Source organism: Cryptotermes secundus, unplaced genomic scaffold (genome assembly GCF_002891405.2).
Source record: "Cryptotermes secundus unplaced genomic scaffold, Csec_1.0 scaffold909, whole genome shotgun sequence".
NCBI classification, from domain to species: Eukaryota; Metazoa; Arthropoda; class Insecta; order Blattodea; family Kalotermitidae; genus Cryptotermes; species Cryptotermes secundus.
The window spans coordinates 386130-400926 of NW_019722439.1; the positions used below are offsets into that span (position 1 = coordinate 386130).

The following is a 14797-nucleotide window of genomic DNA, read 5'->3' on the forward strand; positions in this document are numbered from 1 at the left end:
ATATATATATATATATAGTGCTTACTACACAACAACTGATAAGAACCCTACTATACTTCATCTACCCTATATTAACCTTTATCGATTTAGGCAAATCACCATAATTTATATTCCATATTATATCATCTCTTACAATAATTTATTATACTTTTCATTTCAATATTGATCCATCTAACTTTGTAATTCAATAATAAATGTTATTTATTTATTTACAAACCATTTGATAATGGCACATGCGACGGAAACATGTAAGTTTTGAATGAAGAAAGAAAACTAATTAAACCATTGATATTTTTTAAGAAAGCAGTCTTTTGGGATGTGGTACCGTGTAGAAGAGACCGTGAGAACCGGTACAAGCTTGCGGATTTTCTTATTTTTCCTTCTATCCTGAAGATGGAGGCGATATGTTCATCCGAAACGTCGGTTAAAACCACATCTACACGGTGCCACATTCCAGAAGACTGCTTTCTTCATAGTCACTGCCGTGAAAACCTCAAATCTTACACATTGATATTTTTATTTATTTTAAAAAGGCTTTATTAAAATTTAATTTATTTTGTTAATGTGCCGAAGGCTCCAGTGTCTCGACAGTTATTAATATGTGTACTATGGGCTTTAACATTAAAGTGCATTGCCTTTTATTTATGGGTTTCGTTCAGTGCTCAGAATAAACAGCGATTAGGCCAACTCTCTAAAGAGCCCAGTCCATGGTTCATGCTGACCGTCTTACAGTGTATACACTTTTTCACCTTATTCTTCACTTCCACACTACATGTTTCGGCACTAATGTGCCATCCTCAGGTGTCTTTATGCACGTTAAACTACTGTACTGCATGCCATGATGTCTTCATTCTAAAATGACTGAAATCTCTAAAGAGCAATATGTTATAGACATTTGTAATTCAATAACAGTGTATTTTTTGTGAGGTGGGCACTGAAGCTTTAAATATATGTAGACAAGGTTCCCAGTTACATGGCTTATGTATATATAACAACCTTAGACCTGCTACAACGCCCATTACGGAATAAAAATAAATTCTATTTAGCGTTCATACATTATGGAACAACTACGGATCCATGTATCCTACGTTTCGAAGTATTTAGAACGAAACAGGGAAGTGACGTCGTTTTTTGCAGTGATTGCATAACTAATTAATTCCAAGGAACTGAATCTGTCCTGAAAACATTACAGGCGAGAATCAAGTAATCTCATGCCATTTATGCAACGAGGAGATTCGCCGTCCTGTCAACAAGAGCTTGCCGCTCGTCTAGACGGGGAGTCAAACAAACCAAGCCCACAACCTCCCGCCATATATCTCAAAGATAAATTTTAATATTTTACTCGCATTTATGTTCCTTGCTTCCAAAACGGAGACTTTGTACACATTTCTCTGTTCTTTCATGCATGCTAAATTCTCTGCTAAACTTATCTTCCTTGATTTGATTATTCTATTAATATTCAGTGACCGGTAGAAATTGCAGAGCAGGTTGTTACGAATTAAAATTAATTTTAAGAAACGGGGAAGCTTATATAGTGATGGAACTTGTGCAGTGTTTTCGAACAAGAAGTTCTGGGAAGAACTAGTCGCCTATTTTCCTCTGTAACGACATGGATGGTATAGAAAACGACGCCTCCAACAATACTTCGTTGGCGTGAGAACGTCTTTGCCGACCTGATAGACAAACCTGCAGATACATGAGTCCAACATTTCTTCTATTGTTGCGTATATTCTCTGTCGCGGGGGCGTGTTTACCGAGCCGTTGCCTAGCAACGAAAGGACTACACTTTACCGAGCCGTTGCCTAGCAGCGATAGGAGGAATACACATACAGACTGATGGGAGGGCTCTATAAAGTACGCCGTTGTGATATGCTCAGGCACCGTGATATAAATACCAAATTTCATAAGACTGATACAAGCATTCAAATGTTAATATGGGGAGGGGTTCACAGACACACAGTAACGTTGAGATCGCATAAGCCTATTTTATTTTTTTGAAATTGAGGAAAGTAGACTAAAAAATGGAAAATCCAGTGTTATTGTGTATATCTGGTTATGACCGTTCTCAGAATCATCATCATTACTAAGACTCTGGTAATGGCGGAATTTAAAAATAGGAGATCTAATGATTCTGAATCATTTAAACTCCATTGCCGACAACATTCCGTTCGTTATAAATATATCTGACAGAACAATCACACGGCCTTTCATGACAGTCGACAACCGCTTTTATCAGGAAGTGAGAATTATCGTGACAAGCAATTATGCCGACTCGAATTGATCCAACTTTCAAAACGTGTAATCAGCATACATGAACAGTGCACAAGAAATGTCACACACACCGCCCGTCCCACCTACAAATCCAGTACGTCAGAAAGCTTCACAGAGTGATTGGTCACTACAGTGATATCGCCTGAGTGACGTCACACAGTGTTTCAGTGTTTGCATCCTGTTCATTTGCGTCAATTCATAAATAATTATACCAGAACCTGAAACACAATGCAGGAACCAATCCAATATGTAGAAACATTTAAAATTCATGTCGATGTCCTATATTGTACAGCAGACATAATATAAAGAGGCTCGACCTGTAAGGGTTGTGAGAGGTTGAGGCTGCCACATTTTGTAGACAATCGGGTCACAGATGACGGTGAGGTTGTTAGCCTTACCTTTGAGTATTCGGTTAAAGGCAAAAAATACTGCCAAAACTACCATGTTTGAGAAACACAGGGCACACAGGGCATATACGGCCCTTTAGAGATGGTTTATGAGTTATGTCGGCAGAGTACAGTCTCATTTCAGACCATGATCTGATTATAAATTAATTTGCAAAACTGTCACTAAAATTTTTGCACTTTCCTGCAGAGTAAACCAAGGAAAAAAGTTGGAACAAAGTCTCCTGAGGCTAGACCCAGGGTCTCCGAGGTGCCAGACCTGACATATGGGAAGAACGCTAACATGCCTGCAGCATCTGCAGCGCTCAGATTGTGCCAGTCCCTGGAGAAGGGACGCTACATGGAAGCCACCAGGGACATCAAGATGGGTGAGTTTCGGCGTCTCACCCCATTTCATTATTGTGAGACTGGGGGCCATAAATGCAGTTGGTGTTTGAATTGATGTCACATCTGTCAATAAGAGTAAGTCAACCAAGAAGATTGGCATGAAAAGTGATTAAGTTAATCACAAAAAAAAAACTCCGTGGTTTTAGTCCGCAAGCGAACTATACCGACCGAGCGACCGCCGCTTGTCGGCGAAGTTAGTGCCAACTTTTGCGGATAGTGGGTGTCACGTGATCAGCGTAACGAATCCCCACGGCCATTATTTTCGGTTTTCTAGACCGGAGCCGCTATTTCCTTGAAATAGCTCCTCAATTATCATCACGAGGCTTACTGGGCCCCGTTCACTTCTCAGAAAATCTGGTAGCGCCGGGAAACGAACCCGGACATCTGGATCTGTAGCCAAGAACTCTGACCACTAGACCACATACATCACAAATATGTAAAAATAAAGTAAAGCTATCCCTGTAACAGTCTATGCAGGCCCATAGGGTTGTGAGACGTTGAGGGTCCCACATTATCTAGATAATCGGCTCAAAGATGGCGGTAAGGTTGTCAGCCTTTAATTAATTCCTGGTACTTATTTCTGTTAGAGGCTGAGTCAACCCCAGGGCCATAATGCGGCTGGAAGGATTAGGTCAATTAAATATGTAAAAAATTGGAAATGATATATGTACATAGCCCCCCCCTCTCTCTCTCTCTCTATATATATATAAGTGTNAAGCAGCTGAGTGGTTATTATCTCACCCAGAAAGAGTCTGTTCCATGAAATTAGTTAAGTGTTACGTATAGCTGAAGTAGGGCCTTTAACGACATCCTTAAAAGTGCATTACTCAACCACTTTGTCTACAGATTCATTGCTCTGTTGCGTCACTAAGTGAGCGGAGTTCTTGCAGGGAAGCTAACAGCTATATGACACATGAAGCGTCCACGGTCGTGAAGATTCACACTCTAACTTTCTGTGCTATGATAAATTGTAACGTCATAGGTGGTTATAGAACTTTCGTAGAAAGTTTCTGCCTCCATCTTCAGAATACAATATCGAGGAAGAAGATTCTTCTGGCAGTTTGGTAACCACTTATCAGACGATACGTTGTCACAACTCAGAAAGCCACAATTTAAAGGTAAAATTCGTTTAGCTGTTCAAGAAATTCCCAACTTGAACGGAATCCGAAAATTAATTACCGTATTCACAAGAGCCGTTGAATTTTTTATTCAGTTATACACATAAATATCAGAAAACACTATTTCTACTCACATTTATTTTCTCCTCGGGGATTTCGCAGTGGTAATTTCCCTTGTATCTTTGCAGGCAGTGTATTGATCGTGGAGGCACCTTACGCGTGGTCTCTCTCGCGCGAAGCTATGGTTGAGCACTGCCTGCACTGTTGTCGTCTGGTACAAGCGCCCGTCCCCTGCACAGAGTGCACCACGGTAAGCATTCATGTCTACAGAGCTTTGCTTTCTAAGTTTCCTAGAATCTATATTCCTTTCGTAACAGCAGAATATATCCTACTAATGAATTTTTCATTATAAATTATTTTGTGAACGCACGCTGTAGCGTAGTTGGTTGAGGCACTATGCTACAAGCCAGAAGGTCGCGGGGTCAAGTCCCGATAAGGTCACTGGATTTTTTTCAATTGCCCTAATCCTTCCAACAGCACTATGGCCCTGGGGTCGACTCAGCCTCTAACCGAAATGACTACCAGGAATATTCTTGGAATATAAAGGGCGGCCGGAGCGTAAGGCTGACAACCTTGCCGCCATCTGTGAGCCGATTGTCTAGAAAATGTAGGACCCTCAACGTCTCATAACCCTATGAGTCTTCACGGCCTGTTACAGGGATACCTTTACTTTCTTACTTTTATTTTACTCTACAAGATTACTTAAGATTACAGGCTTCTGTAATATGACGCGTAATCTGTTAGGCACAAAGTTCGGAGGAAATTACTGCCTCCATCTTCAGGTTTATACCTATCTACTAGACTACATGTCGTTACACCAAAGCAGACAGCACAACATCCTAAATCTCACAACATTATTTAATATTGCTGTCTCTAGGAGACCTCTGAGCAAGATTAGGCAACAATTTCCCGCCCAAGTAGTTTCCAATGCCTCTGGTAGATGGGGGAAATATCAGGTACCGACGGCCGACCTCGTTGGCTGAACGGGGCTGATAGTACGCACCAGTACCGGTAGGGTATGGCGACAGTATAAATTAAAGTGGGACGCACAATGGACCAATAACTGGTCTAAGTGCATGGGGAAACCCACCTCCTCTAATAATAATAATAATAATAATAATGCTGTGTTGTCTCTCATTATATTCTTAATTTAGTAATGAAATGTTACTGAAGACAAATTATTATTAATGTTTCTATAGGTACGGTTAAGAATGAAATTATTGTTAAAGGTAAAGCTGCCACTTTGTTTAATTAAGCACTATGCCATGAAGTTATATGAGCAATGTTGTTATAGCTCCACCACTGTTAACCTCATTACGTGGAAATCAATGGCCAGCTTCATGACCCGGCCGAAATAACCCCGGGGGAAATCGCACCCGGCACCCTTTGGTTAGGAAGCTGGATGGGCCTCAGAGCCGGTGTACGCATTGTCTGGAATGCAACACTGGCACCCCAGCCCGTAGCCTACTGAGCTATTCCGACCCTACTGCTATATATTTTAAGTTTGCAATGAGTATTCATTTGCATGTAAATGGGCATGAAATGAGCTTACGCAGAACACAGGACTACGTCATTATACATCAGCTTTAACGCTAACCCGGGGCTCCAGATTTACGTGTGGATTGTTGTTCCATGCTTTATGGACCGGGTACCAGGCTAGACGAAGTAATAAACCCGAAGATGACGATACATAAGTATATCAAATTTGATAGATTTTGTTTCTGTGAATGTTCATTTAATTATTATGAACTTATTTCGAAATACAGAATTTTCTGTCGTCAATTCGTTTCTGCGCTTCGATTTTCACGAATTTCTTTTACTGACAATTCAAATTTCACTTATTTTAACTTTATAATGTTCTATATGGGAAAATTCGCTGAAACACTGGCGCTGGTTAGCATGTTCAAGGTTCGTCTTAGTAAAGTAAACAGATTGTCGCGTGTTGCCTATGCAGCGCGGCAAATAACTTCACGTGGGTCTCGGATTTAGCGAATCTTTATTGCACACTCGCTCTTACACACTCAAGTACAATTATTATCACTTCAACTGCATTCTGCGGCGGCTAGCTTCCAACTCTCTCTTCTAACTCTGCATGAATGCTGATCTGTGTTTCAACTGTACTCGACGACTGCTAGAATTCAACTAACTCGTCTGTCCTAGTCAAAGTCAAAGTCACATTGCGACTGACGGTCAGTCAGTCAGTAAGTCTTGGTGTCGAGCCCCATCTGGGCTCATGACCAGATATATATTACTCTTTGACAGTTAGGGTCTTGTTTTTGTGGAGCGCCCTCTCTGACGAGAGGACGGGTCTGTCTTTTGTATATGCTGCTGGCCCTTGCCAGAGCAGTCTTTCTTGGGTCCGAGACCCTTGGGACTCGCGACTATATTTTACTGTCTAAGATCTGAGACTTCCCTTTTCGTCGCCTCCTACGACTCGCAGGGTCGCGGTGGAGGTATTCGACCCCGCCTCCACACAGGGATAACTTGTCTGGTGCATCGAACACCCTTACATAGGCCTCTCGCGGACCACAAAGAAAACAGCCTATATTGTTGGAACGTGTTTACCAACCGATTACGGCACGGACTCCATAGAAAACGCCGCACTCCCACTGTTGCCTTGCGTGTATTCGGTCGCGAGGTGTTTCGCGCTCAGTTACCTAGCAACGCTGTGTCCATCCACGTTACAGTATCTTGGCAATTGCAAGTTTCTGCACCTCACATGTGTTTGCTCAACCAATCGCAGGCAGACGCGTACTGTGCTGCTCGCAGTTACGCGGGGCTGCTGAAGTTGACTGCTGACACCCACGGGACATTACGCGCTGTATAAAACTCGCAGTCAATTCGCTAATTAATTTTGTGGCCTGAAATATGCATAAAAAGAGCAAGAGAGCATAACGTCAATTTATAAAATCGGTATTATACCGCAAATTGATGTGCATTCTGAAATACGTGTGCATGGTATGTTGGTTAATGTATTTTTATTTTTATTTTGTTAGTACGTTCAAGCATCCATAAATAAAATAGTTGAGGCTTAGAGGATTTTTGGCGATAATTTTGCTTAAAATTGTAATTTTGGATTTCGCCTATCGTGCGAGTGGGGGCACGAGGTGGCGTAGTTGGTTTATGCATTATGCTACAAGCCGGAAGGTCGCGGGTTCGAGTCTCGATTAGGTCATTGGAATTTCTTTAAAGACTTAATCCTTCTAGCAGAACTATGGCCCTGAGGTTGACTCAGCTTCTAACAGAAATGAGTACCAGGAATATTCTTGGGGGGTAAAGAACTGCAGGTGTGTAAGGCTGACAATCTTACCGCCAGCTTTGAACCGATTGTCTAGAAAATATGAGAGTCTCGACGTCTCACAACCCTATGGGCCTTCACGGCCTGGTACAGGGATAGTTTTACTTTCCTTTTACCGTTTCCACGGCCGTGCGAGTGTTTGAAATTCGCAACTTTTAGGAGAATATTTGTTTCCGGCTTCATGAAGGAAATCTACTGAATTAAGCTTGCCAGTGGTACTATTCTCAAAGCATGGACACCAACAGTCTACAAGCAAGCTACACATGAGTTCTCTTGTCCAGGACTGTCTATGAGCTGTATTGCTAGTGGGGTGGGACTAAGTCCCTTCTACTGCGGCCACTTCTGGCCTATTGTACCAGGCCCAGATGATATGTGAGGGTGATTGTGGAGCAATTGGTGGAATGAAGATTGGCAGGGGAAACCGAAGTACTCGGAGAAAACCTGCCCCAGCACCACTTTGTCCACCACAAATCCCACTTGATCAGACCCGGGATCGAACCCGGGCCGTCTCGATAAGAAGCCAGCGACTAACCGCTTGAGCTATGGGGCGGCCCTGTCTACGAGCTGTAACTCAAGTTAATGCAGTCAAAACAAAAGAACCATTTTCTAACAGGAGGCGTCTGTAAGATCCTACAAGCTGACACCTGCAGATTCCTGCTACCACGTGTTAAGTTCTAGAAAGGACGTTGTAAAAATTATAAGAAATCTAAGAAGTTGGGAAACATAAACCCCCACGTTCAAAAATAATAAAAACAATCAACAACAATCAACTAGATTAAATTAACAATAACGTCTGGGAAGAACTAAACTCCCGCATTCCTCTGATATGACATATCGCAAAGAAAATGAAAAAATTAAAGGAACTCACAGACAGCAAAGTGATCTCATAAGCCTTCTTGATACGACATGCACCGCACAGAAACAAGAAAAAAAATAACGAGGATCATAAACACACAAACAGGAACTCCGTGGTTTTAGCCCGACCGAGCGACCGCCGCTTGTCGGCGAAGTTACTGTCAACTTTAGCGGATAGAGGGTGCCGCGTGGTCAGCGCAACGGATCCGCACAGCCGTTAATTTCGGGTTTCTAAACGGAGCCGCTACTTCCTTGAATTAGCTCCTCAATTATCCTCACGAGGCTGAGTGGACCCCGTTCCAGACCCACTACGACTCAGAAAATCTGGTAGTGCCGGGAATCGAACCCGGGAACTCTGACCACTAGACTACAGAGGCGGTGATCTCACAAGGCTCCTGATAAAAATTTTGGGAAGGTAACACAAAGTCAGACAGACAGAGAGCAAGGCGATCCCATAAGCCTTTTGAGACTATAAAATTAGGGGGATACACAGACAGACAGCAAGATGATGTCATAAGCCTCTAGTCATTTTTTTCAAAATAAGGAAATATGCCAATAAAGGGTTCCATGACAACGAGAACAATCAGCACGATAAGCGGGTTAATTCAAACAGGAATGCCCAGATATCAGACCGAGCTGCGCAGAGGCTTTCTGCGCAGAGGGCATATGTTCCGGTTTCATAGTTGTCTTATGATTTTTACAGAGTTTCATTCCTGACCTGAGGGCATGTATGAGCATAATATGGATTTGTGGTATATAGGCTTGTTTCATACCACGTGATAGCACGACTCTGCAGGATTTAACTGATTCTACGTTTCCAAATGAACAAAAAGAATCGCAGATGGCTCACAAATAATGGTCTTAGATAGCTTGGATTCACATAGTTCGTGTTCGTGGTTCTGAAGACGGAAGTAGACATAGTTTCCGAAACTTAGTGGTGCGAAAGACGACTCAAATGATGGACAAAGTCCAAAACAATTATTTTAAATAACATTAAATGAATTATATTATTGTGTTTTAATTGACTTGCTAATATGGTCAAATTTCCTCGGCCGATCAGCAATGAAAATTTTGACTTAAGAACTGGCGTTTCGCAGATCCCTTTCTGTCATCAGGGTCAGTGTAATGAATGAATGTAAGAAGTCTCAACAGTCTACAGTATCCACGGGAATGTGCAAAGGTACAGGACAGATAAACAAGATTTATGTTTGTATCAGCTGGACAAGGTCCTGTATGGTTGTGAAACTTGGTCTCTGACATTAAGGGAGGAACATAGACTGAGGGTGTTTGAGAACAGGGTGCTGAGGAGAATATTTGGACCGAAGAGGGATGAAGTGACAGGAGGTTGGATAAAACTGCATAATGAGGAGCTTCATAACTTGTACTCTTCTCCAAGTGTAATTAGAATGATCAAGTCAAGGAGGATGAGGTGGGCAGGTCATGTAGCACGAATGGGGGAGACGAGGAATGCGTATAGGATATTGGTGGGAAAGCCAGAAGGAAAAAGAGACCACAGGGAAGACCAAGGAGTAGGTGGGTGGACAATATTAGAATGGATCTTAGAGAGATAGGATGGGATGGATCTGGCTCAGGATAGGGACCAGTGGAGGGCTCTTGTGAACACGGTGATGAGTCTTCAGGTTCCATAAAATTCTGGGAAATTCTTCAATAGCTGCAGAATTGGCCGCTCCTCAAGAAGGGCTCAGCTCCATGAGTGAGTGATCAGCTGGACAAGTCCGCAGTGGCAGAGAACAACACTGAATCAGACCACCTGACCCTATTCCCGGAGACCAAGGTATTGGCCAAAAAAGCCAGGCCGCATGGACCGACTTGTCGAAGAGCCAATAGAAATAACATTTGCATTCCGACAATATGAACAGAGAGGAAGGGTTCAAACTGAGCAGAGCATGGAATGCCAAAACTAGATTACTAAAGCACTCCTAATCTCAACACTTGGAAATATTCCAAGAAGTCAGACACAGGGAAGACTGTGTTACAAAAGTAAAAAATAACTGACAACAGGGACACCAGGTTAAGAGGTTAGAGTCTGGTGGGTGACCACACGATATGAACCCGCCCTCTTGCTGCACAGTGCGCCAATAGGATGACGCATGGACTTGACAGTGACATATGGTCATTCTCAACGTCGACACTGATGATGATGACTACGGGGATCTCTTTAAACTTTCGTTTTTAAATCAACATTGACATGGCTAATGACACAACTTGTTAATATTATGGCGTAAGATAGGAAGCACTGTAGTTTCTTGTATATTGTCACGTGTAGTGGGGTACGCGTGATGAAATGACGGGTTCTAGTTCTGCATCCCGTTGCCCAACAACGGCTTGACATGTCACACTATATATATATATATATATATATATATATGAGAACGGCCTATAATCAGGAGAAAATTGAGGGCAAGATTTTTAAGCATTTGCACATTTTCAGCCACCCTGATTACGAAAAAGTGGTGTTTGGAACACCGCCTCTCTGTACGAACGTGTAACTCGCTAGCGAATAAACGGTTTCACATATTTTACTGACATTCAGGATTCAAGTCAGGCACTGGTGTCCGATGGATTATGAAAACTGGAGTACGCGCACTACGGTTGTTGACACTGGTTTTATCGGTCGGACGGATTTAATTTTTGTTCGATATTCAGCAGCAAACAGTGGCCTACCGAGCAAAAATCGATTTCGTTTCCAAGGTAACGCGGTTAAGGTCAATCACATCTGAAGGTGCTACATTTTCGCATCGTTATTGTTTCATATTCCACCTTTTCGTTTCATGTTACACTTTCCTCGATTTTACAAGCATTTTAAGGCTGGGGCCACACGAGCGCACGAAGTACGTCCGTTGCAACGAACGTACTTTATGACGGACGTTGCTGAGGATACCACACAGTTGCATAATGCGATACTTAGTTTTTTGTCTGCAATGGAGCCAGAAGAAAGCGTAACATTGCCTCTCTTGTTTGTTTCTACAGCGGACGTCACGACGTTCGTTACAACTGACGCATTTTGTGCGCTCGTGTGGCCCAAGCCTTAGTGGTCCCTTCAAAAGTATGAAATGAAGGCAAATAAGTAAACCTGCCCTTAGGTTTAATTAACTAACCACCAGGCCCTGAAGACGCATGCAGAGTGGAGTTATAGTTCAGCTGTAGATTGAGGTGAGCGATCAGCCTCATGTCCCGTAGCGTTACCCCACAGGAAACAGCCCCCACAGTCGATATGATAGTTATGGAGAAGGGAGAAATCTCCTGCCCTCACCGGGAATCGAACACTTACTCCTCGTCCAGCCAGTAACCTAGTCGCTACACGACTGAGACTACATAATATTACTAACCGTCATTCAACTCTGCCATCTTGAATGTTTATAAGATTTTCTTAATGCTTAAGTTGACACCGCACAAATGTAACCTCTGTCTTATGTATGTGTATTTGAATTTATTTTGAATTTGTCGTTTTAAGCGCTGATATTCGGTATTTATACCAATGAATGTTTATTTTTGTACCTGTGACTACCGTGAGTACATGTAGGCACTGCAGACCAGAACCATGGACGCCAGGAAAATAGGATTACACTAACCGATGCCGCTCCACGAGAAGACGGTGCAGAACTTTCCAGATTTTCCCCAACTTTCACTGTTCCTGTTTCAGAGGCTTACACAATTGAAGTTCTCTTGCCATAAGAAGGACCTGTTTTTTTTTCACGGAAAGGACTCGCTTCCGAATGTCCTTACGAATACAAAGTTTGTACTGAAACGGGTCTTGCAAATGTAAAAAATATTAAGCTGTCCTTGTGCTTAACTAATTAATCACTATGCCATGGAGGCTTATGGGGGAGTGGACGTATAGATCCACGTTTTCTTGACCTCGGCAGTAGTTGGAGTGAGCCGTCAGCTTCATGCCTCTGCCGACTTACCCTCATCCATAAATACTAGACATTTAAAAGCTACAAACACTGTAAATTATGACGTATGTACAAGGAGGCGACATATCAGTTTAATTCGGAAATTTTAGTGTCAACATACCGTAACATAAAAATTAATTGAATTAATCGACACTATCTATCTATGGCTCTACAGCCCTTGTGAACCTTGACCGCTATTTTCAGTTTTTTAATCCATACACATGCGGTAGGACTACCTGGACAGGGGATCAGCCCATCGCAAGGCCACCACCTACATACAGAATAACACAGACAGAATAAATTTACACAGGCAACCATGTCTCGAGTGAGATTCGAACTCACGATCCCAGCGTTTAAGCGAGCGAAGGCATTTCGTGCCTTAGACCGCGCGGCCGCTGTGATCGGCAATTAACCGCCAAAATGCAGATTGAAGATAGGTAACGTAAAACTCGCCACGAACACGATCCTCGGCTCTCCAACCACAATAACTGAAAGGCCACAATAGAAAAATTATATTACATTGCAAGTAATTTATTTGAGATATTAATTTAATTTTACACAATTATTTTTAAATTACCACACTTAATTTTAATCTCCTACAGTCTGGTTTAAGCCAAAAAAAAAATGTTCATTTAAGATCTGCAAAGAAAGTAAGCAGTATATGTATGTATGTATGTATGTATGTAAGAGGCAAAATGATATGTTTGTCTTCCACGAGTTCGGGCCAAAGTCTACGGCAAAATATCTCGGGTGAAACGTTTTGGAATGTTTCTAGTTCCCCCACGCCAAGATTATTGGAGTAGAACTCTTGCCAGTATTTGAAAGTTGGGGGTGTTCCAGGAAATCTGTTATATTTAATCTCTCTGTCTGCCACCTCAGTTGTCTTCTTTATGGGCGTTTCCTGTTCGCTGCATTTCGAAATCCGTCTCCAATCCACAATACTCTCTTCCGGTTTACGACCGGAAACGAGAGAGGCAAAGTCGAGAATTTCTAACTCCACTTACGAAATATCTGATCGGAAGATTTTTGCCTTCCGTGATGTGATGTGTGTAGTTACCAACAGAACTTCACGACCTGATATCCCAGGAAACAAGTATCGTAAGACTCACTACCGAGAGAAACTCAAAACTCACACAGGCATATTTTTGACCTTAATTCTTTCATTCAGGTCATGTTGCCAAAAACCATAAGAAATTAGTATCAGGTGGGTAAGATTTTAGGTTTTCACGGCGGTGACTATGAAGAAAGCAGGAAGCTCTATCAGCAACTGATCATGCTAGTTCCTCGCTCGCGGATTTTCTTCTTTTTTCTTCTACCCTGAAGATGGAGACGATACATTCCTCCGAAACATCGGTTAACACAAATTCTACACGGCGCCACATCCCAGACGACTGCTTTCTTAATAACAGATTATTATTTTCTGCGATGTTACGTCATGTAGGATCCTGCAGACTGCTTTTTGAGGTTAAATTTTCTTGAAAATTGAATATGCAGTAAGCAGGTAGCTATTTACCATACTATACGGCGTCACGTCACAGAAGAGCTTAACTTAATATTCATCCCCGCGAGAAGCTCAAATCCCAATATGGATACTGTCACTCAGCCTTGTTCGGGAATATTCTCACATCACGGTCAGGGCTATGCATTCACATCTTGTGTTATTTCCTTCCGTCTTGTCAACTAAAAATCTCGATCAATGCGTCTTTTCTTAGTGATGAGTAAGTAAGTCAGTGAGGGCCGCTCTATAGCTCAAGTGGTTAGTCGCTGGCTACCTACTGTGGCGGCCCGGGTTAGATCCCGGGTCTAATCAAGTGGGATTTGTGGTGGACTAAGTGGCGCTGTGGCAGGTTTCTTCCGAGTACTTCGGTTTCCCCTGCCAATCTACATTCCACCAACTGCTCCACAATCACCCTTACCTATCATCTGGGGCTGGTAAAATAGGCCACAATTGGCCGCAGTACAAGAGACTTAATCCCACCCCACAAGCAATAAAAAACCTCGCCTAAAGTTGTCCCTATGCTTAATTAATTAATCACTACGCCATGAAACCGTATGCGGGAGTGGATGTATAGATCCACATTTTCTTGACGTCGGCACTAGCTGGAGGTTAGTGGTCAACTTCACGCCCCGGCCGCTTTACCCACTTTACCCATTGGATAGGAGGTTTGGTGGACCCCAGAGGCGGTCTGGACGACGTGTAGAAGAGAATATTCTTCGCCCTACCGGGACTCTTAACACCGACCCCTCGGTCGTCCAGCCTGTAGCCAGTCACTATACCGACTGAGCTATCCCGGCTCTTATCTGAACGACCACTGCCTTATTAGGTAGATACACCTCGGAAGGTACAGGATCAACTCTTTGAGTTAAGATCCAGTCTCCCAAGAATGGTTTAGCAGTTACGTGGTTCAAAGACATGACTATTTTTGTGAAAAAAAAAGAATATAATAAATTTGTTAATTTAAGGAGGAAGGGGTACTATATTAGGAA

At 42.5% G+C, this 14797-nt stretch overlaps 2 protein-coding genes across 3 annotated transcripts in view; one reads left to right on the top strand and one right to left on the bottom strand.

Moving 5' to 3' along the window:
• The window catches only part of LOC111861504 (flavin-containing monooxygenase FMO GS-OX-like 4), a 100564-nt gene that overhangs the window by 63590 nt on the left and 22177 nt on the right, over positions 1-14797 (bottom strand). Inside the window, exon 2 of one of the 2 annotated variants that reach the window (XM_023846147.2) lies at positions 4315-4471. The exons of the other annotated variant lie outside the window; for it this stretch is intronic. The gene's annotated coding sequence lies outside the window, so the exon portion shown is untranslated. The remainder of the gene's footprint in view (positions 1-4314; positions 4472-14797) is intronic. 2 annotated transcript variants of the gene reach the window in all.
• Positions 1-14797, top strand: part of LOC111861503 (SET and MYND domain-containing protein 4) — a 41573-nt gene that overhangs the window by 13916 nt on the left and 12860 nt on the right. Inside the window, exons 3-4 of the mRNA XM_023846143.2 lie at positions 2866-3043; positions 4369-4490. Coding sequence (XP_023701911.1) covers positions 2866-3043; positions 4369-4490 — 300 coding nt within the window. The remainder of the gene's footprint in view (positions 1-2865; positions 3044-4368; positions 4491-14797) is intronic.